This window comes from Notolepis coatsorum (assembly GCF_963971535.1).
Source record: "Notolepis coatsorum genome assembly, chromosome: 7".
NCBI classification, from domain to species: Eukaryota; Metazoa; Chordata; class Actinopteri; order Aulopiformes; family Paralepididae; genus Notolepis; species Notolepis coatsorum.
In genome coordinates, this window is record NC_140171.1 from 47,927,476 (window position 1) to 47,949,621 (window position 22,146).

At 46.4% G+C, this 22,146-nt stretch overlaps 1 protein-coding gene across 1 annotated transcript in view; it reads left to right on the forward strand.

The window, feature by feature from the left end:
• The first annotated feature begins 13,933 nt into the window (after positions 1-13,933).
• suz12b (SUZ12 polycomb repressive complex 2 subunit b) overlaps positions 13,934-22,146 on the forward strand; it is a 43,650-nt gene continuing 35,437 nt past the window's right edge. Inside the window, exons 1-8 of the mRNA XM_084319329.1 lie at positions 13,934-14,163; positions 14,524-14,677; positions 15,575-15,621; positions 15,709-15,773; positions 15,906-15,974; positions 19,273-19,322; positions 19,416-19,501; positions 19,627-19,852. Of these exons, the coding sequence (XP_084175455.1) occupies positions 14,539-14,677; positions 15,575-15,621; positions 15,709-15,773; positions 15,906-15,974; positions 19,273-19,322; positions 19,416-19,501; positions 19,627-19,852 (682 nt within the window). The 5' untranslated portion in view covers positions 13,934-14,163; positions 14,524-14,538. The remainder of the gene's footprint in view (positions 14,164-14,523; positions 14,678-15,574; positions 15,622-15,708; positions 15,774-15,905; positions 15,975-19,272; positions 19,323-19,415; positions 19,502-19,626; positions 19,853-22,146) is intronic.

Sequence of the window (22,146 nt, forward strand, 5' to 3'; positions counted from 1 at the left end):
TATCTGCCGGTCCACAACGGAGAGACGTGAGGCGACCTCACGTGTAGAGCGCCGTCTCACCTGGAGTCCTCTCCGGGGGGTAATTCCAACACTCAGCAGTGTTGGCCTTTATCCATGGAATAATCAAAGCACACAAAGCATAATCCAAGCCGTGGAAGGCTCGCCGTCGTCTGGGTAGAGTAATCCAATATACAGGTCCAGTCGCTCTTGGCCCGGAGCTCCTCGGATGCAATCACCACTAGGGGTCTGACCAGCCTGGTTAAGCGTCCAGATAACGTCAGGAACGATGGGGGTACTGATAACTGTAGAACTCTAACCGAACGATGCACCATACATAAATAAACTACTATTAGCTTAATAGAATACGTCCAACTCGACGGTATGGTGCCAAACTATGACCATTCAACTATTAATCTACACGATATCTCAATGCCTATTCTGGGCCAAGTAGGCCTTACTACACCGCACGTGCGTCGTGGGGAGGCTTTTGCGTCTGTCACTCTGTTGGAGGGTAAAGAACTGGACTAAAAGAAAGTTCTACTTTACTGGCGCCATATATATATGCGCTATGAACAAATAGTACCATTCGTATTTCGCCCGACATATTTCTGCGCGGAACCGGGGGTTGCCTCGACATGTTAGGCGGCACGATTGAACTTGGACCTAGGGGTATGGCAACCTGGCGCCAGGTTCTCGTCCAATGGTAGAATGAAACTATTATGGGCTGTTTAGTAGAAACGGGGATATTCGATGCATATTGTACAAGGAATATACAGGGGATATCAAACGATATACAAATACAATTAAATATATATATATAAATAAATATACATATTCGGTTTAATCTGATCCTTCACAACAGCCGCCCCCTAATTAGTCCCACCTAATTAGCTAAGCAGAGACAGATTAACCGCACTGTCTACTACTCAAGGTCCGCTGTAAGGGTCAGTCAACTCACAAAGTCATAGGGTCATGGTCATCATCGATAGTATCTGGGAGTCGGGGCAGTTCTATGAGCCTCGCCACGGGACGTGTGTAAGTGCGCCCTTGGACGAGTACTTCAGCTGCTCGGACCTTGCCATCGGCACCGGTGATCACTTTGCTTACGCGGCCAGCCGGCCACATAGCTCTGGGTAGTGACTGGTCAATTATCATGACGACTGTTCCTTCTGTCAAATTGTCTCTCTCTTTTACCCACTTCTGGCGGGTCTGTAGAGACGGTAGGTAGTGAAGTAGGAAGCTGCTCCAAAACTTGTCAGCTAGTACTTGGCTGTACCTCCACATTCTTCGGCCGTTCGCTTCTTCGGGCCTGTACATTGTCTGGGGTAGCGCGGGGTCCAGCCGCCCCATTAGGAGTGTGTTGGGGGTGACTGGGTCGACATCTGCTACATCACTGGAGACGTAACCGAGGGGCTTTGAGTTCAATACTCCCTCGATCTCCGTGAGGACTGTCATTAGGACTTCCTCCGCCACAGTCTGGGCTCCGAGTACGGCATACAGGGCTGTCTTTATAGAACGTACTTCTCGTTCCCAGGTTCCACCGAAGTGGGGTGCGTTCGGGGGATTAAACTGGAAGTCAATCTGGGCTGGAGCGAGGTGGGTCTTAAGTTCTGGGCCCATAGCTTGGAAGCTCTCTCTCAGCTCTCTTTCTCCGCCTTTGAAGTTGGTCCCGTGATCAGACAACAATGTAGACGGTTTTCCTTTCCGTGATGTGAATCTCCGGAAGGCCATAAGGAATGAGTCTGTGCTCATGGTCGGAAGGAGCTCGATATGTATCGCTCTGGTGGTCATGCATTTGAATACAATACCCCACCGCTTCTCGGTGCCTCTTCCTCTCTTTGTATACAACGGGCCAAAGCAGTCCATGCCTGTGGAGTGGAATGGCTTGTCGCCGATTCGGAGGCGACAGGGGGGTAAGTCAGCCATCCGTGGTATGCTGGGCTGCGCGCGCCACTTACGGCAGTCTAGACAGGTTCGCTGGAAGTGCCGTACTGCTTCTCTCCCTTGCAATATCCAATAACGACGTCTGATCTCCGCGAAGACTCTCTCTGCTCCTGCGTGGTGTACATCCTCGTCGTATTTCTTTATGATCGGCTCTGTGACCTTGTGTCGGCTGTTCAAGACGATCGGGTACTTAATGTCATCTGGTAGATCGGGGGCTCTCCGCAAGCGACCACCCACTCTGATGAGATTATGTGCGTCACTCTCTGGTGCCAGGTGAATCAGTCTGCTGTCTGATGGGACGGGGTTTCCTCCCTGTAGACAGTCTAGCTCATCGGGGAACGAGTCTCTCTGGGCTCGTTGTAGTAGAAGAAGTTCTGCTTCTTCGTAGTCAGCTGCTGACATGTCAGTGGTGGACTGAATCTCTGGGTGGTGCCGCAGGAATGTTCTTTGTTGCGCACTCTCTAGGGTAATGCAGTCATCTATGTTGGGGTCTGTGGAGGCGACAGTGCTCAGTCCACAGAACATAGGCTTCTTGTTCTCAGCCTCCTCGTTACTTGCTTCCCTCGGGGTGGGCGTAGGCCAATCTCCTTCCGGGAGCTTGAGTAATGCTGGTCCGTCACTGTAGATGTTGCGACGGGTTAGGTCATCCAGAGACATTCCCCGGGTGATGACGTCAGCTGGGTTGTGTTTGGTGTCCACATACCTCCAGCTTGCTTCTTCTGTTAATTCTTGAATCTCGGTGACTCTGACTCCCACGAAGACTTTGTATCTGCATGAATCAGACTTAATCCATGTGAGTACTGTCGTGGAATCTGACCACAAGATTGTTCTATGCACCGGAATGGTGAGTTCACGTTGGATTAACGTGGCTAGATGCGCTCCTGCGAGGGCTGCGCAGAGCTCTAGACGTGGGATAGATTGTTGCTTACGTGGGGCTATTCTTGAGCGGGCCAGTATGAAAGCAGTGTGTATCTTTCCTCCCATCTCTTGGGCACGCAAATAGGCAACCGATCCGTAGGCTACTTCGGAGGCGTCGCTGAAGACGTGTAGCTCAATCTCGCATGTCTCTGGCCTCACTGTGGATGGGAAGTAGCTGCGGCGTATATTGACACCTGGGAGTGAGCGGAGTTCCGTCTCCCACTCTCTCCATGTTGAGGCAAGGTGTGCGGGTATTGGGTCGTCCCAGCCCTGGTCCTTGTCCCATAGTGCTCGTACAATCATCTTTGCCCTGGTGGTGTAAGGTAGAATACATCCCAACGGGTCATATTGTCTGGCGAGTGTTCTGTACACACTCCGTCTGGTGGTCGGTATCGCCGCCGACCTTCCTTGCTCTGGGGCCAAGGGTTTGTGTCTATAGTGGAGCGAGTCTGTTTTGAAGCGCCAGACTAATCCTAGTGTCATTTCTTGGGCTTCTCCTGGGATTGTCGCCATCCAGGTCTCGCTGCTGGCAGCCTTGTCCGCGGAGGAGAGGCTGCGCAATACGTGCGGGTCGCTGCTGGCCCACTGCCTGAGATCAAAGCCGCCTTTGATTAGGGAGGCACGTAACTTGATTAGGAGAGCCTCGGCTTCTTCTCGAGTCGAGACGCTTTGTAAACAGTTGTCCACGTAGAAACTGTTCTTCACACTGTGTTGGACCTCTTCATCTGCTGCTGGGTCCTCTGTGACGTGTTTCTGTAGTGCAAATGTAGCACAGCACGGGCTGCATGTGGTTCCGAAGGGGAGTACTTCCCACTGGTAGATGGATGGGTTCTCATCTCCGATCTTCTCTCTCCATAGGAACCGTAGCAGAGGCTTGTCCTCCTCTACTAGTCTCACCTGCAAGAACATCCCTTTGATATCCCCGCTTATAGCCACCTTGTCCTGGCGGAAGCGCAGTAGCACGCCTAGTAGGGAGGGGCCGAGTGTGGGGCCGGGCAAGAGCTCTTTATTCAGATTTTGGGATCCGATCTGGTAGCTGCAGTTAAACACAATGCGATCCTTGCCGTTGTGATGGACCTTGTGATGCGGCACGTACCATGATTCGGTCGTCTGATCGGCCTCTTTAATGTCAATCTTTGTTACGTGTCCCGCTGTGATTAGCTTCTCAATCTCAGCTCGGTACACACTCTCTTGAGCGGGGTCTTTGGCTAGGCGCCGCTCTGTGTTCAGTAGATAGCGCTCCGTGGCGTCTTTCTTTGCGTGAAAGGTGGGCATTCCCTCTCGCCTCAGGAGTGGAGTTGCGTATCTCATCACTTCGCCGACTGTGACTCTCTTTGTCCCCTGCTCGAGTAGGTTGATGGCGTAAATGTCTTCTTTAGAGCGAATATCTTTCTTTTCGTTCTTAAAGGGCATTGTCTCTAGGGTCCATAGCCTCTCGACATGCTGCAGGAGAGTGGTGTCTTCTTCTGTCGTTCTGGAGTGGAAGCAGCTAGTGGCTGCTGTTCGGTTGAGAGATTTAGCGAGGGGGCCTTGTAATGTCCATCCTACGCGGGTCTCGACTGCTGCAGGACAGCCTCGGGGGCCTGTATGGACCCGGTCAATCGGGACTATGAGTTCTGCATGGTCGGAGCCTATCAACAGGGTCGGGGTAGCGCCGTCTATGAGCGGGATAGGTAATTGGCGCAGGTGCACATAATTATTTATCCATCAACTTGGTGACAGGGTAGGTGTACTGCGATAGTCCTATTTCTTGGCTGGTGAAAGCATTTGTGATCTTGTACCGTCGCTCTGGCTGCCCGTTGGCTGCGATAGTGAAGGAGACATTCTCGCCCTTTATCGTCTTTAAATCTCTTCTTATTGTCCGAATCGTCATTTCGTTCTTGCTCCCCCGCAGTCCCAGCTGGGTCGCAGCGGAGGCGAGCAGAAGGGTCTTCTCTGACCCATCATCAAGGACGGCGTAAGTGTCCATGACTTTATCTTGGTAGCTCAATGTCACACGGACTACCTTTAAGAGCACTTGAGCTCCGTTGCTGCTGGCGGGGTCAATGTACATGACACTTGCCTTGGTGCCGCTCCGTGGTGCAGGTATAGGCCGTCTTCCGTTACTATCGTGTAGTATATCCAGATGGGCTCCATCGCACCGGCTGCACCTTTTCTTTAGGCGGCATTCGGCTGCCATGTGGGGCCGCGCACATCGATAACAGCGCCGGTTGGACTTTATCCATTGACTCACTTCTTCTGCATTCATCTTTGTGAATGAGTCGCATTGTGACAGCCAGTGTTCTTTCTCACAGTAGGGACACGCTATCTTCCACTTCTCTTTTCTCGAGGGGGTGCTGTGACTCCTACTGCTCGGTACTGACTCTGATTGGTGCATGACAGTCACCGATCTTCTTCCATCATTTATTCTCCTGGGTCCCTCTCTGGAGCTTGGCGTGCTCCGCCCGAAGGTGTCCAGTCGTAAGCTGCTGACCTCTCTCGCCAGGAAGTCGGCCAGATCAAGGAGGGATGGCTCGGGGCCGTCGGGATCTCGGTAGTCCCTCTGCCGCCTAAAGCGCTCCTGTCTTGCGGGTGGCAGCTTCTCCAAAATCCTCTCAACGTTAGAGTTGGCGTATAGCTCATGCATGCCCTTCTCCCGTTGAGCTCCCAGCATCCCCACCAGGGACTGCACTTTGATTGACAGGTCGTCTAGTGAGCGATTGTCTGTGGCTGGGGGTAGGCGGTCAATATGCCTTATCTCCTGGATTACGTAATCCCATATACGTCCATATCTCTGATCCAGCGCTGCAAGGGCCGCTGTGTATGGGGTCGAGGAGGTAGCATAGGCTAGCGCTATATTGTGCGCTCGCGGTACTTTCAGGTGCTTCAGTAATATTGCATACTTGTGGCGTTCATCAGCGACATCCACCATCATTGTCTCTAAGCACATCCGGAGCTCCGTGTACTGTGCTCGACTCTCATAGGCGAAGTCTGGGAATGATGGCGTGGCGTTGTATGACGCCGTGGATGGCTGATACATCGGCGAGCGTTGGGGGAGAGACCTCCTGGGCGAGTCCCCTCTTGCGCCTCGCTGTGGGCTGGTACTGGCAGGGTACCATGGCCCGCTGGTCCAGGTACTGTTCCTCGGGGCTGGTCGTGCGTCGTGCTCACCCGTGAATAGAGTCGGGGGTCTGTAGCGCAGCGCCGCGGGGGTATAGCCTGGACTGTATGGGACCTCCTGGTCCGGTGGAGTACTGTGCTGTCGTCGGGCTTGGTTCTCCTCTTCTCCCTCTTCTTCCTCTATCAGATCTTCCAGATCTTGTAATCGTTTGTTTAGCTTCTCCGCAGTGTATGCCACTCCTTCCTTGTAGCTGGGTCTCGCTTGGACCGGTATGGGAAGGGGGTCTGCGGGGGGTCTAGACTCGGTCTGTTGGTCAAGTTCAGGGTCGCTTGCTCGTTGCGGTGACGCTGCTCTTGACTGTTGTCTCGACGAGTTCCTTGAGCCCCTGGCGGAGGGAGAGGGAGTTTTCCTTTTGATCAGCTGCTCTATTAGTTGCGCTTGTAGTCTGTCGCGCTCTGCGTCTCTTTGGGCACCGGCAGCGGCGCGGGGGGTAAAGGCATGTCAATTCCCTCCTGGTCCCCACCGTGGGCTTGGTCAGTTATATTAGGACCTACTATGGCCTCTGTGGTCGGGGAAACCTGGTCGTTAAGGTCAGACATAATTTTACTTTTTACTTTTACCGCGTTTACCGTTTGTCGAAGGCTAGGTAGTTGACTGACAGTGTAAGCCTCTAAGTACTGAGGTGTCTGTCGTCTGCGCCGCGGGCGTTCTAGGTTAGGAGGATCGTTTCGTGGAGTGTTCATCATAGGCCATTTCGATATTAATAACACTATATTAATATTACACTAGTTACCCTCCGGCTCGAAGGACCAATTGTAACTGAGGGGTACAATTCCCTGACTGTATTGTTAGATATGATATTTAATACCACTACCTCATGTACTTTAACTTCTGGCCACCCAGTACAAGATATAAGTATGATGAACACTTTCCCACCTGATGAAACGAACCAACACAAATGTACCAAATCGAAGGTTTAATACAGCAAAGGGTGTATACAACGATCACTTAATTACATTTATGATTTGAAATATGGAATATGCACTTTTATGGCAAATGAGTATTCATAGGTAAATCAACATTGAATGTCCAATCTCTGGTTGCGCAGGGAGTAAGTATACAACCTGGAATATTTAGGAAACGATAGCGATGGTACTTAAATGATTATAGCTGGATACACTAAGGGGGGGTGGGGTCCCGCTGGTTGTAAGACAGTAGGAGGGGGGGGTTAGAGAAGCCGCTGGCGGTATCCCATCTGGCCGACGGTGTCTTGGGAGAATCCAAAGTCTTGGACACGGTGCCCACAGAACCTCGGGCCGCAGACGAATACAGCTGGACCCTCTGTGGAACGGTATCTGCCGGTCCACAACGGAGAGACGTGAGGCGACCTCACGTGTAGAGCGCCGTCTCACCTGGAGTCCTCTCCGGGGGGTAATTCCAACACTCAGCAGTGTTGGCCTTTATCCATGGAATAATCAAAGCACACAAAGCATAATCCAAGCCGTGGAAGGCTCGCCGTCGTCTGGGTAGAGTAATCCAATATACAGGTCCAGTCGCTCTTGGCCCGGAGCTCCTCGGATGCAATCACCACTAGGGGTCTGACCAGCCTGGTTAAGCGTCCAGATAACGTCAGGAACGATGGGGGTACTGATAACTGTAGAACTCTAACCGAACGATGCACCATACATAAATAGACTACTATTAGCTTAATAGAATACGTCCAACTCGACGGTATGGTGCCAAACTATGACCATTCAACTATTAATCTACACGATATCTCAATGCCTATTCTGGGCCAAGTAGGCCTTACTACACCGCACGTGCGTCGTGGGGAGGCTTTTGCGTCTGTCACTCTGTTGGAGGGTAAAGAACTGGACTAAAAGAAAGTTCTACTTTACTGGTGCCATATATATATGCGCTATGAACAAATAGTACCATTCGTATTTCGCCCGACATATTACTGCGCGGAACCGGGGGTTGCCTCGACATGTTAGGCGGCACGATTGAACTTGGACCTAGGGGTATGGCAACCTGGCGCCAGGTTCTCGTCCAATGGTAGAATGAAACTATTATGGGCTGTTTAGTAGAAACGGGGATATTCGATGCATATTGTACAAGGAATATACAGGGGATATCAAACGATATACAAATACAATTAAATATATATATATAAATAAATATACATATTCGGTTTAATCTGATCCTTCACAACAACTACCCACTTTCAAAAACACTCTAAAAAAACACCTACGGGAGACTGCAATTCGAAACTGGCCCCTGTAAATGTCCTAACACAACCCCCTCCAATGGTCTTGTCAATATTCCAATGTACAGTTTTGCTTGTACAGTGTCCCCCACCCACCCCTCCTACCCAACCCCCCCCCCCCCCCCCCCCACCCAACCACCTCCAATGTACAGTCCCCCCCCCCCCACCTACCCAACCTCCTCCAATGTACAGTTTCTACGTCAAATATACTCTTTTTTCTGGACTCTTTTCGTATCACAAACAGTACTGTATTTGCAAATCTGGTATGTCATAAATGTATAGATGTAGCAGTACTGTCTATCTGTATGTCATGTATGTCATATATGTTACGATGAATTGAAAATGGGGGACCCTGATGTAAACAATTAAGACGAAAGTCTTTCTCTGGTCTGCATCCCCTTAACAATTGTATGTATTGAGCTGTACTGTACCCATTCTGCAATCTGTTAATAAAGTTTTCAATCAATTCAATTCAATCAATCAATGTAGCACTTTGAGATTTTCACAAATATAAAGTGCGGTACTAATTGAATTTATTATTATTATTATTATTATTATTATTATTATTATTATTATTATTATTATTATTATATAGCTAACCACTGGCTAAAAAAATAATAAAAAAAAATGCAAAAAGCCACATGAAACATGAAAGGGTAATGATGTATCGCTGGGTTGATTTCCCGCAAAATCGTAGCGAGCGAAAGCGGGTAGTGTGTCATATACAGCTGTGCTGAGCCAATCACAGCTCTCAGGCCCAATAGGGTCCAGCTGCAGCGCCGGAGAATCCTCTCACTGGGAAAGCCTGTGGCAGCCACGAACCTGCGCGGTCTGACTATCGCCCTGCTCTAAAGATAAACTCTAAGCATAACCGACTTCGAAAGAGGGCCTAAGCATAACCAGTTCGAAACAAGGCGGACATTAATAACATTTCCAATCAATCAATCAATTTTCAATCAATCAATTAATCCAATAATCCAATAACAAAATCCTAATGTACAGTCCCCTCCCCATCATATGTATATACTCTGTCAGGATCTAGGGGTAACAGTACTGTATATTTGAATACCGTTTATGTCACAAATGTATCAGTACTAAATACCTATGTCCCTATGCCATAAATGTCATGTATGTTGTGTATGTCATAAATGTCTATGAATTGAAAATGGGGGACCCTGATGTAAACAAGACAAAAGTCTTTCTCAGGTCTGCATCCCCTTAACAATTGTGTGTATTGAGCCGTACTGTATTACTATTGTACCCATTCTGCAATCTGTTAAATAAAGTTTTCATTCATTCATTCATTCATTCATTCATTCATTCATTCATTCACACGCTCACTTAAAACAGCGCAGGTAAACGGTACGCTATCCCCCCCCCCCCCCCCTCACAGTGAGCTGTGGTGTTCCACAAGGAAGCATACTAGGACCGCTACTACTGTTCCTAATTTATGCAAATTACATGTCGTCAGCTTGTGACTGCAACTTGTTCTTGTTCGCGGACGACTCAGCCCTGCTGGTCTCTGACAAGAACAAGTTACAGGTTGAAAAAACCCTCATCTCAGAACTCGGCAGAATCTGCACCTGGCTCGCTGATAACAAACTATCATTACACAAACAGAGTCCATTCTCTTCGGAAAAAAACTCAGCAAGACCGACGGCTTCTCAGTTACAGTGGGTGACAATATTGTCACAAGGAAAGATGAAATTACATGTTCCATCATAGAGGCAAATCTTTCCTGTGACAAAATGGCATCCAAGCAGTGGAGGTTATTGCATGACAACTAGTGAGGCAGTACTTCACTAGAATATACAGAAAGAAAAAAGAAAAAAATGTATTATTACATTACATATATATATTTTTTTCTTTTTTTATTATTATTATTATTTTTTTTATTAGAAATGTTTTCCTCTGTGAAAAAAACAATGTCAGTGAATTTTTTTTTCTTCAAAAATGTCCAAGTGACATGGCCTGATCCCATAACAGTAACACATAATGGCCAGGTGTCAATTAGTGCACTGCAACCTTGCCCAGGCCCGACGGGGCCCGGCCCGGCGGGTTCGGGCTGGGTAGGGCTTTTTTTTTAATAAATTATTCAGGCTCGGCCGGGCCCGGGCACCGCCGTTTTTTATTTTTATTTTTTTCATATAACTAGGGTTATAGGATAACCTTCGTTTTAAGATTCGCTTTCTCTTTTGCGCCAGAGAAACATTTGGATGTAATTACTGCAGCGCGCAGGGAGAACTCAGGGGACAAGTTCAACTCGATTGGTTGTGTTGGAATATAGCCAGTTGGCGAACGTTTTAATTTGTTCTTGGGATGTATGTAGCCGGTTTTGTTAAAGGTGTTCAACGCGTTGCTGACGTCGTGGTGAGTGATATGTTTATTATTTGCTGGGTCGCGACTCGCTACCTGTTTTGTTGTGATTTTCATTACGTTGCTCTGCTCGAAATCTGATTTCTGTTTTCTGTTTGTTTGTTTGACTGAGTAGGCTATTGTGTGTCGTGTGTGTGTGTGTGTGTGTGTGTCAAAGAAGATTCTATAGCCTTCAATACGTTTTACGAGGCTGATGTGTGAGTCAGTCTATATAAGCGAGCACTGGGAGAGACGGCATTGCGAAACAGGCTATGTAAATGCTTCTTAGTTTTGTTTATTTATTACGTTCATATAAAACCGTGTTTCGAATATTTAAAACAAATACAAAAAAAATTATATTTTAATAATAATAATAATTTTTTTCTGGTTTTCACGCGGGCTAGGGCTTAAAATATTATTTACAGTCTGGCTTATTTTCGGGCAGGGCCTGAAGTTCACGGGCTCGGGCAGGGCTCAGGCTTTATTTTCAAGGCCCTTGCAGACCACTAGTGTCAATCACTTAATAAAGATTGCACGGGTTGGGCTTAAGAATATAATTATCCAATCAAAATAGGGTATTTGAGTTAAAAAAAAAGGCGGGTAGTGAGGTTCAGCGCACTTGATTGATTGGCGTTCACGCCGTGCCACATTGTGCTGACAAACTTAAGATTCAATCAGAGATGCACAGCGATATCGACCAGAACTCGGCCGTCGGCAAACTGCCTGATACAGGCTTGAAACTTTTTTTTTCTTTTTTTCCTCTTTTTTTTTTAGATTGAATGAATTTGAGTTTTTAACAACATGTTTATTATAAAAGCGAACAGTTTTAGTATCTATAAAGGTAAGATTACTTTGTGTAAAGTCATCCTGTTTAGAGACTTTGTCTCACGGCTCAGCTGTCCTCGCGGGGGAGGAGTTCGATTTACATGTGAATGAATGCAGGCAGGCTCGTTCTGCTTTGTTTACAAAATCAGCTGTTTAGCCATTAGCCATTAACTGCTAAACTAGCGTTAGAGTCGAGGAAAAGCAATTGATGCTTTGGATCTAATGAACGAGGGCCTATTGGACTTTGTTACACAGCTGTTCTCAAGTGGATTTCGTGGAGGGGCTGTATCATGTGTTTATAGGTAAGTGCAAAATAACTCACTCATCGAGAGCTAACGTTAGCTAGCCACACAACCGGTAGCTAACGTGACTGTCTATGAAGTATACATTTGATAACTGGTGATGTGCTGCTCTCACTCTCGCAACTGTGTGTATGTGTCCCGCATTTCACTGTATGCCCTATGGTATGTATGTGACAAATAAACCTCTTGATTCTTGAGTTAGTTACTGTAGAGCAGACATCATCTATATCAGCTGGTTGAAGTTGACTACTAGTAGAGCTTTGGTTGAGAGAGATACAGTGCTGTGTAACTAGGAGGGATATGAGGACTGTGTGTAACTAGGAGGGATATGAGGACTGTGTGTAACTAGAGGGATATGAGGACTGTGTCTGTGTAACTAGGAGGGATATGAGGACTGTGTGTAACTAGGAGGGATATGAGGACTGTGTGTATGTGTAACTAGGAGGGATATGAGGACTGTGTGTAACTAGGAGGGATATGAGTGTATATGTAACTAGGAGGGATATGAGGACTGTGTGTATGTGTAACTAGGGGGGATATGAGGACTGTGTGTATGTGTAACTAGGGGGGATATGAGGACTGTGTGTATGTGTAACTAGGAGGGATATGAGGACTGTGTGTAACTAGGAGGGATATGAGGACTGTGTGTATGTGTAACACATCTGATGTGTTTGAAACAGTGAGGATGAGAAATGGTCTGATCTTGCTGTAAATAAATAGTTTTTGATTTGCCTTCTTGACTAAGCTATTATTGTGATGTGTGTAAGTGAGGTGTGTGTCTAGTATTAGTATTTATTACTAGTGCCTGTTGTCTTTAACTGTAGTGTCTGTCTGCTGTCTTCATAACCACACTGTGTCTGTACTTCTTTATTATCTCCCGTCCTCCCCAATTTTTGAACTCACCAGCCACTACTGACACACACATTGGGGGATGTTTTATAAATATAATATAATATAATAATTTGTGCTTCACCAAAAAATTTGGTCAGCAGCCGCCACTGCATCCAAGGTAATAAAAAAAGTCAACCAACGAACTAGATTCTTGTACCGGATCTCCTCTCTATAAACAAGAATACCCTGAAGACTGGCAGGAGCACTCATTCAAGGGTACTGCGACTATGCTTGCACCGCATGGTACCAAAGCACCTCAAAGGCGCTAAAAACAAGATTACAAACATCACAAAACAAACTGGTCAGACTACTACTTGACCTTACTCCTAGAACCCACCTCACCCTGCCCACTTTGACTACCCAGGATGGCTTAGAGTAGACGACAGAGTACAGCAACTTGCAATGGGCCTGGTCTACAAGATACACTATATGACTAAGGTACCCATGTACATGTCAAAATACTTCCCAAAGGTCAGTGAATACCACAACCACAACACCAGAGGAAGCACAACAAATCATGTTAAACCCAAATTCGGCTTAAATAAGGGACTAAACACGTTTTGCAATTATGCCACATCAATGTGGAACGCCCTACCCAAAGCTGTAAAGGAATGTGAATCCTTTCCCTACCCACATTCAAAACCGCTCTTAAAGAGCACCTACGGGAGGCTGCAATTCGAAACTGGCCACCGTAAATGTCCAAACCCCCCCACCCCCTCCTAATAGACAGTCTCCTCCCCACCGATATATATTCTCTCCCCACCGTATGTATATTTCTCTCCCACCCACCCACCCCCTCCTAATGTACAGTCTCCTCCCCACCGTATATTCTCTCCCCACCGTATGTATATTTCTCTCCCACCCACCCCCTCCTAATGTACAGTCCCCTCCCCATCATATCAGGATGGGTAACAGTACTGTATATTTGCATATCATATATGTCACAAATGTAACAATACTATATACCTGTATGTCATGTATGTCCCTATGCCATAAATGTCATGTATGTTGTGTATGTCATAAATGTGAATTGAAAATGGGGGACCCTGATGTAAATAAGACAAACGTCTTTCTCTGGTCTGCATCCCCTTAACAATTGTGTATTGAGCCGTACTGTATTGTACCCATTCTGCAATCTGTTAAATAAAGTTTTAATTCATTCATTCATTCATTCATTCATTCATTCATTCATTCATTCATTCATTCATTCATTCATTCACAGCGCAGGTTCGTGGCTGCCACAGGCTTGCCCAGTGAGAGGATTCTCCGGCGCTGCAGCTGGACCCTACTCCTCGCACCAGCCAGTGGAACTGCTACTGGCTGAGAGAGGAGTAGCTGCCTAGCTGGTTGTCTCTGCTCCATGGAGGAAACCAAGCAGCATCATATTGAGATAGCAAGCTCAATCATTACATTATCAAGGATTCAAATCACCCATTTCTTGTAGCTGAGCAAGGGGATAACTCAGACATATTGCATTTAGTTTTCTAACCCACTATGCTAGCAGCACAGCTAGCCAGCTAGCCAGCATCTCTTGTCGCCTCTTCACTTGGCCTCTGCTGCTGGTGAGTGTTGCTGCTGCTGCCTCCATGGCCACCTAGCTCGTTAGCTGGAACCAGCAGATCTATAGCCCCTGGTTGGCTTCAATAATCTATTGTTCAGAGCCCAAATACATTTTCCACTTCTATATAGTTACCGTTTAGGATCTTACTTTTTTAATTCGAGTGTTGATTGTATGTACGAATAGCATGCCAAAACAAAGCCATGAGCCAAATAGCTTTACGTTAGCTACAGTGGCAAACGCGTTAGCACTGTGTTGCTACATAGCATTAGTTCGATTGCTACCGTGTGTTGGTGTATTATTATTCTCTCCCCGTGTTGTATTATATATAGTTGTGTGTCCTCTGTGCTTGTTCCTCGGGTAGTACTCGGGTGACACCATGAGCGGGGCCAGCTGTAAGGCCAACGGCGCCGTGTACCCGGCCTCCTCCTCCTCCTCCGCCGCGATGAACTCTGTGAAGAAGCCGAAGATGGAGCAGATCCAGGCCGACCATGAGTTGTTCCTGCAGGCCTTTGAAAGTGAGATTTCACCCACTTAACAGTTTACAAAATGCTGGACTTTGAGATCATGCGATATCAAAATGACCTTCCCGGATGCTTAGCTCGATTATGCCTGGTTGTGTTTTTAATGGGTTAACAATTTTGCGCTCTCCTATTATTTGCTCTCTCCATTATTTGACCATGTTGGCCGAACAGGCCTTTCTAATCATCGGAGTGGCCCAGAGTGTATTTGATTACACTACATGTGATGTCACTTAGGCAGAAAGCACCAGACTGACTTTAATTGGTGTTATAGCTACTGTATGTATATAATATAGCTAGATTGACTGTTTGTTTCAAAGAGTGAGACATATGTTGAATGAATGAGAACTTTATTTAACAGATTGCAGAATGGGTACAATACAGTATGGCTCAATACACACAATAATTGTTAAGGGGATGCAGACCAGAGAAAGACGTTTGTCTTGACATTTATGACATACACGACATGCATGACATAATGACATTTATGACATAGGGACATAACATGACATACAGCTATATAGTACTGTTACATTTGTGACATATACGTCGATATGCAAATATACAGCACTGTTACCCAGAGATCCTAACAGAAAATATATACATATCATGGGGAGGATTATGTTGCACATAATCACTACAGTATGTGTTGTTATTATTAGTAATTTGGCCTAAATTCTCAGAGATTATTTGACATGTTTAATATATTATATCTCTGGATGATAGAATGGCTGTTTATTACATATTAAAATAGGGTTACACAGTCAGCAACCCAATATAGCTTATTCAGTTTTTGTTTTGATTCTCAATGACCAAGAGCTGACTTTTGTTGCATGTACTGAGCAGTGGATTGTTGAGCAGAATAGAAATGAGGTTAATGTTCTCTGTCTGCAGAACCAACTCAGATATACAGATTTCTCCGCACAAGGAACCTGATTGCAGTAAGTTAATTAATATGCATAATCTAATTATTGGGAAAATTGTTATTCACGTCCAGTTTGATTAATCAATTTGTTTTTCTACCGTAGCCCATATTCTTGCACAGGACACTCACCTTCATGTCTCACAGAAATACTCGAACAAATGCCAAAAGGTACAATATTTGTTTGTTCATAATAATAATATGAAGGGAAAAAAAGTATATGTCTCTCATCCACATCGTGTCATGATGCTGCTTGTGAATTCCACTGAACCAGTGTAACTTGTTTTGTTCGCTTGTCCCTAGGAAAACATTCAAAGTGGATGATATGTTGCAGAGAGTGGAGAGGATGAAGGGAGAGCAGGATTCTCACAGGTAATGTAGCGTTGCGTTGTAGCCCGATAAGCTGCTGGACTGACTGCTTGGACAGCAGTGACTGGGCTTCACTTGTCAATATTATATGCCATCACTGACATAGGTTTGAAAACATTGAAGTACACAAAAATACTGAACACGCAACCTTTTTCAGAACATGAAAATATACATGCCAGTTGTCTCAGATAATAACTTTGTCCCTAAGGGGAAATTGCATCCTATGGCACATTTCCACTACCTTGCCGTCCCATGCCAGTATCCATGCTCCTGCTTTGTTTTAGCTTTTTCCGCTGCCAACTGACCCCTGCAGGACAGTGCCCACTGCCTACCTACCCATGCTAATTTAGGCACTGCTCTGGGGTAGGTAGTGGTACTATCATGCTATCCGTGCTGCAATTCAATCCTGCAGACAATGGATGGATTGGTTGATGGAACTCATCACAAAAACCTTGTAGGTTAAGTATCTAAAGTTCACTATTAGCCATTAATTTTAACACTCATCTTGTTATCACCAAGGAAATGCTTTGAATCTCATATTAAAAGAAGTTGGTCAATATAGTGATATATGCATGAGAATTATTACTTTTTTCAGCAAATCTCTTAGTTACAACACGATTGCAATAAGCAGTGTTGTATTCATAGGTGAAATAATGTTATTTCCAATGTCCACACATTGCTTTCTCACTACACGCCCATTCGTCTCCGGAGAAGGAGCATAGCGTAAGCGGTTCACTCAAATGTGTTTCTGACAACATGTTAGGCTAGAAATAGGACATAATTCATATTTGATCTGCGATTGAGTCACATCAAAATTATCAATTGAAATATGCGAACAGATATTCACTCGAGTCTTCTCTCTTCCCCTCAGACTCAATCGCTTCCACTCTTTTTTTGCATTTGACAAAATAGCCACCATTAATCCAAAACCAAATGGCCATGAAAAAGTACAGCATAGCCTCGACTTCCTCCTTCTGTGTTGTGTGTCTCATGAAATGTGAAACGTACACCAGCAAGCAGTTATAACTCCTCCCAAAGAGTGCTCCTCTATTGTCTCAGCTCCTCCTACAGCTACACGGGTGTGTTGTGTACTGGAAAAATGACACTGGCAGCACGGCAAGCCTACCCGTACTGTACCGTGCCGACTGGTCAGTGGTGTTAGATTTGGATCAATCAGCCAGTATCACCTCTCCATCGTTGTCGTTGTGTAGTTTCTACGTTGTGTTTATTTCTCTCTGTCTTCTCATACTGGCTGTAAAATCTTTGTCATTCCCCTTTAATGCAATCCGTAACCATAAGTATTCGACACTGGACAGCGTAGTACCTTTCTTGGAATCGTTGTTTATTACATAAACAAAAGCCTCAAGATGTTATCAATTTCGTATTGTCCTTGAAAAGTCTTTGATGGAACACTAAATTCATTATTCTATCGTCTCTTCAGCTGTTTAGTCCAATGGTGGCTGAGGCCTTGTCGTTAGCCAAAACCTTTCTCCCGTTAGCCGAAGCTAATGATGATGTGTCATCTCCCCTCCCCCACCGGCGAGGGTGAGGGAGGGATGGAAGTCTCTGATTCACGTCCGCTCGCGTCAGCTTCGTGTCTAGATCTAACTTACACCCGGAAGGAAACTCACATTTACAATATTCATCATCATCATTATCATCTCGGCATAGCAAATGACAGGCCCCGCCCCTCTTCTTGTGGCCATGTGATGCGCTGTCATGGCAACTGCTGTTCACCTTTAAACGCACACTAGACGTCTGTTCTATGGATGTCACCCACTTTTCTATCTCTCCATTCTGCCTGCTCGCAGTCCTATCAGTTGTTATGTGCTGAAACGACCTCGGCATGCACTGGGCTCTATCTTAGTCTGCTGCTAAATACATTGCCTCTCTCTCTGACCGCCTCCACCACCATGCACATCTATCTCTCTGACCTGGCACCTTTAGATGCTGTCATCTCCCCCAATATATACATTATATACATTGAAAAACCATTGAGATCCTTCAGTGGGAATGCGCCAATAATAGTAGACAAGACGGCACCACGCTGCAATGACGAATGTAAACCAAATGTGTATCATTTTTGATCCACTTTTTCTCCCATTTTTCTATATTTTCTCCCATCCCAATTTCGTATCATCCAATTCAACCCTCCCCTGTCACGAACGCTGTTTCTTGCCTCCCACAAGCCGGCTGCAATGTGGACTAAGTCATACATAGCACAAGTCCCCTCCGGTACTTGAGGTAACAGCAGTCGCATCTTTTCACCTGCGCAGCTCGATCTCTCAGTGGCGAGGAGTAACGCGTGGGAGGCTCACGCTGCCCCCGACACTTCCTGATTCTACTGCGCAGGCGCACCAACCGACCTGTAGGAGTCGCTGTCCACAACGCCCGATCCCCACCCATCAGTTTCCCACCCCCTAATACGGCCAATGTGTATTAGTACGGACGACCAGCTAAACTGAAAGCAAATGTGGAGCGCTGGGCTCGAACAGGCAAGCCCAGCGTCTCCAGATTTCGTGGCGAGCGCCTTGCCCACTACGCCACGTAGCCGCCCCACCAAATGTGTATCATATTCCTAATCGCATCCTTTCATAATCTACAGGTGAAAACCGGGCGGCTACGTGGCGTAGTGGGCAAGGCGCTCGCCACGAATGCAGAGACGTTGGGCTCGCCTGTTCGAGCCCAGCGCTCCACATTGCTTTCAGTTTAGCTGGTCGTTCATACTAATACACATTGGCCGTATTAGGGGGTGGGAAACTGATGGGTGGGGATCGGGCGTTGTGGACAGCGACTCCTACAGGTCGGTTGGTGCGCCTGCGCAGTAGAATCTCAGGAAGTGTTGGGGGCAGCGTGAGCCTCCCACGCGTTACTCCTCGCCACTGAGAGATCGAGCTGCGCAGGTGAAAAGATGCGACTGCTGTTACCTCAAGTACCGGAGGGGACTTGTGCTATGTATGACTTAGTCCACATTGCAGCCGGCTTGTGGGAGGCAAGAAACAGCGTTTGTGACAGGGGAGGGTTGAATTGGATGATACGAAATTGGGATGGGAGAAAATATAGAAAATGGGAAAAAAAGTGGATCAAAAAAAAATCTACAGGTGAAAACCGATATTAACAGTTGGGTACATAATGAGTGTCTTGTCGTTAATTCGACAGGCTAACGTATGACAGCTCATAGTAATTGGGTAATTTGTTATTGACATATTTGATTGCACCAGTCTGAACTAATTTGAATCTTAGTAATGCAAAAAGAATTTGAATCTGACTTAACTGCATGTTATGCGTGTCTCTCTTTTAGTTTGTCTTCACATCTGCAGCTAACCTTCACTGGATTCTTCCATAAGGATGGTAAGCAGATGTTTGTGATATCATCTTGTGAAATTTTTTGCATTTATGCTCAAATAAATAAAATAAAAGCACCTTTTTTTTGTCACCCCACAGAAAAGCCATCTCAGAATTCAGAAAACGAACAAAACTCAGTATCCCTTGAGGTGCTACTTGTCAAAGTCTGCCATAAGAAACGCAAGGTAAAGTCAGCCAGTACATTGTTACTTTCTAGCCAATGCATCAAAGCAGCTTCCATCTAATTCAGAGCTTTCATTCTAGCAGTCCCAGTGCTTTGTCAAAATGTGTTTGCTTGTCTTTCATCCAGGATGTCAGCTGCCCGATAAAACAAGTGCCTACAGGTAAAAAGCAGGTGCCTTTGAATCCTGATAGCAACCAAACAAAACCGGGCTCCTACCCCTCCTTACTGGTCTCCAGCAATGAGTTTGAGCCGAGCAACAGCCACATGGTCAAGTCATACTCACTCCTGTTCAGGGTGTCGCGCACAGGGAGGAGGGACAGCCTGGTCAACGGAGAGGCCAACGAGAACATTGGTGAGCGCCACCAAACCTAGGATGTGGGAATTAGGACAGGGCTTTGTTCCTCTGCGTCTTTGCCTACAAAAGCCACAGAAATGGCACAGGCCGGTGGTTTGTGCTTGGATGTGGTCTGGGTAGGCGGAGGCACAGGCGTAATCTTATATCAAAGCGGATACCAAAATTGCACTGCGCCGGGTGGTTTTGTATTGATGGCGCACCCCCAGCTGCGGCCCACCCCACATCACGACGCAAGCGGTTTCATTTTGAACCACACCATGAAAGATGGAAATAATTCCTCTCGTTCCAAACTAAATTGGCAATTTCACCGGCACAAGGTGACCTTGTGCCTTCAGGATAATAGATCCACAAGAGAGAAACGGAGTAGAAAGAGATATATGCCAAGTCATGGCTTGAAGCCAGGTTGATGACGGTGCTGGCTGTGGGGCCCTAACCGCACACATCTTTGGTCATATTAACGCATAATTACAAACCGAAAGAAAGCGCTGGATCACATCATACATATGATATTGGTGATGCTCCGATATATTGGCAGACAATTTGACTTTCATTTTTACAACCAATCTTTAGTGGATCTAGAATTGGCCTTTTCTTTTGTGTATCGCTTATTACAAGTGCCAAGTGAACAACAATAACAACAACGGTAACAAATGTCTCCGTTTACATGGTCGTTTCCTTGGTTGAAGGATACGGTAGTTTCCTTGGTGATCTGAAGGCCCGGCATGTCTGAAAAGACTAACCTGTTTCTACCTGTATTTGTACAAAAAAATACGACAATCTGTCAGCAGGGAGATTCCGCTGGGTTCTTTGAAACAGGCAGCCTGGTGCCTCTCAGGAGCAGGACAGGGCAGCAAAACGGGGAGAGATTCACAGGAGCACACGGGACAGTTTAGGCCTTTTTATTTTTGGTGTATTTTGACTAACGATGCTGCTGCATTTCTTTAGAGTTGAGAACGATCGACTCATTCTAATGACTCATTTATTGAGTCACTCTTTTCAAGATTCAAGAGGTTTATTCATCACATACATACACAAGACTATAGTGAAATGAAGGTAGCCATACCTGCTTTGATGTGCAAAAAAATACAAATAATAATAGAATAGAAATAAAATAGACATGATAAGGTACTAAGATAAAATACAAAAGGTAATGACCTTTTCTTATGTTTTTTTTTTTTATCCACTTTTTCTTCCATTTTTCTATATTTTCTCCCATCCCAATTTCGTATCATCCAATTCAACCCTCCCCTGTCACGAACGCTGTTTCTTGCCTCCCACAAGCCGGCTGCAATGTGGACTAAGTCATACATAGCACAAGTCCCCTCCGGTACTTGAGGTAACAGCAGTCGCATCTTTTCACCTGCGCAGCTCGATCTCTCAGTGGCGAGGAGTAACGCGTGGGAGGCTCACGCTGCCCCCGACACTTCCTGATTCTACTGCGCAGGCGCACCAACCGACCTGTAGGAGTCGCTGTCCACAACGCCCGATCCCCACCCATCAGTTTCCCACCCCCTAATACGGCCAATGTGTATTAGTATGAACGACCAGCTAAACTGAAAGCAATGTGGAGCGCTGGGCTCGAACAGACGAGCCCAGCGTCTCTGCATTCGTGGCGAGCGCCTTGCCCACTACGCCACGTAGCCGCCCAACCTTTTCTTATGTGTTTAAAGTGACCTGTGGTGTGTTTGCAGAATATGTGGTGTGTGTGTGGAGAGATCAGTGTTCAATGTTCTGATGGCCTGTGGGAAGAAGCTGAGCCTGAGTCTCTCTGTTCTTGCTGCGTGTATGTGGAGGCGCTTGCCTGACCGCAGAAGCTTGAACAGGCTATTGTTGGGGTGGTGAGGGTCCTTCATTATTCTGCAGGCTCTGGATTTGCACCTCCTATAGGCCTTTCACACCGGCCGGACTCCGTGCCGGAGCCGGTTCCCGAACGTAATCTCGAACCGGCCGGCGCGTTCACACCGGGAATAATTGGTTCGGAACATGAAAAATCGGTGCTCAGTGTTGTCTTAGAGGGCCGAACTAAAGCATCCGTCATGTTCCGAACCAATTATTCCCGGTGTGAACGCGCTGGCCGGTTCGAGATTACGTTCGGGAACCGGCTCCGGCACGGAGTCCGGCCGGTGTGAAAGGTCTACTATTGTATAAGTCCTGCAGGGGTGGTAGCGCACCACTCTCTGTAGGGCCTTCCTGTCCTGGGCAGTGCAGTTTCCAAACTTGACTCCAATGAAGATGCAATAAAGGCCTAAACTGTTGATGTGCTTCAATGAATTCATGTCTGTTTTACTACA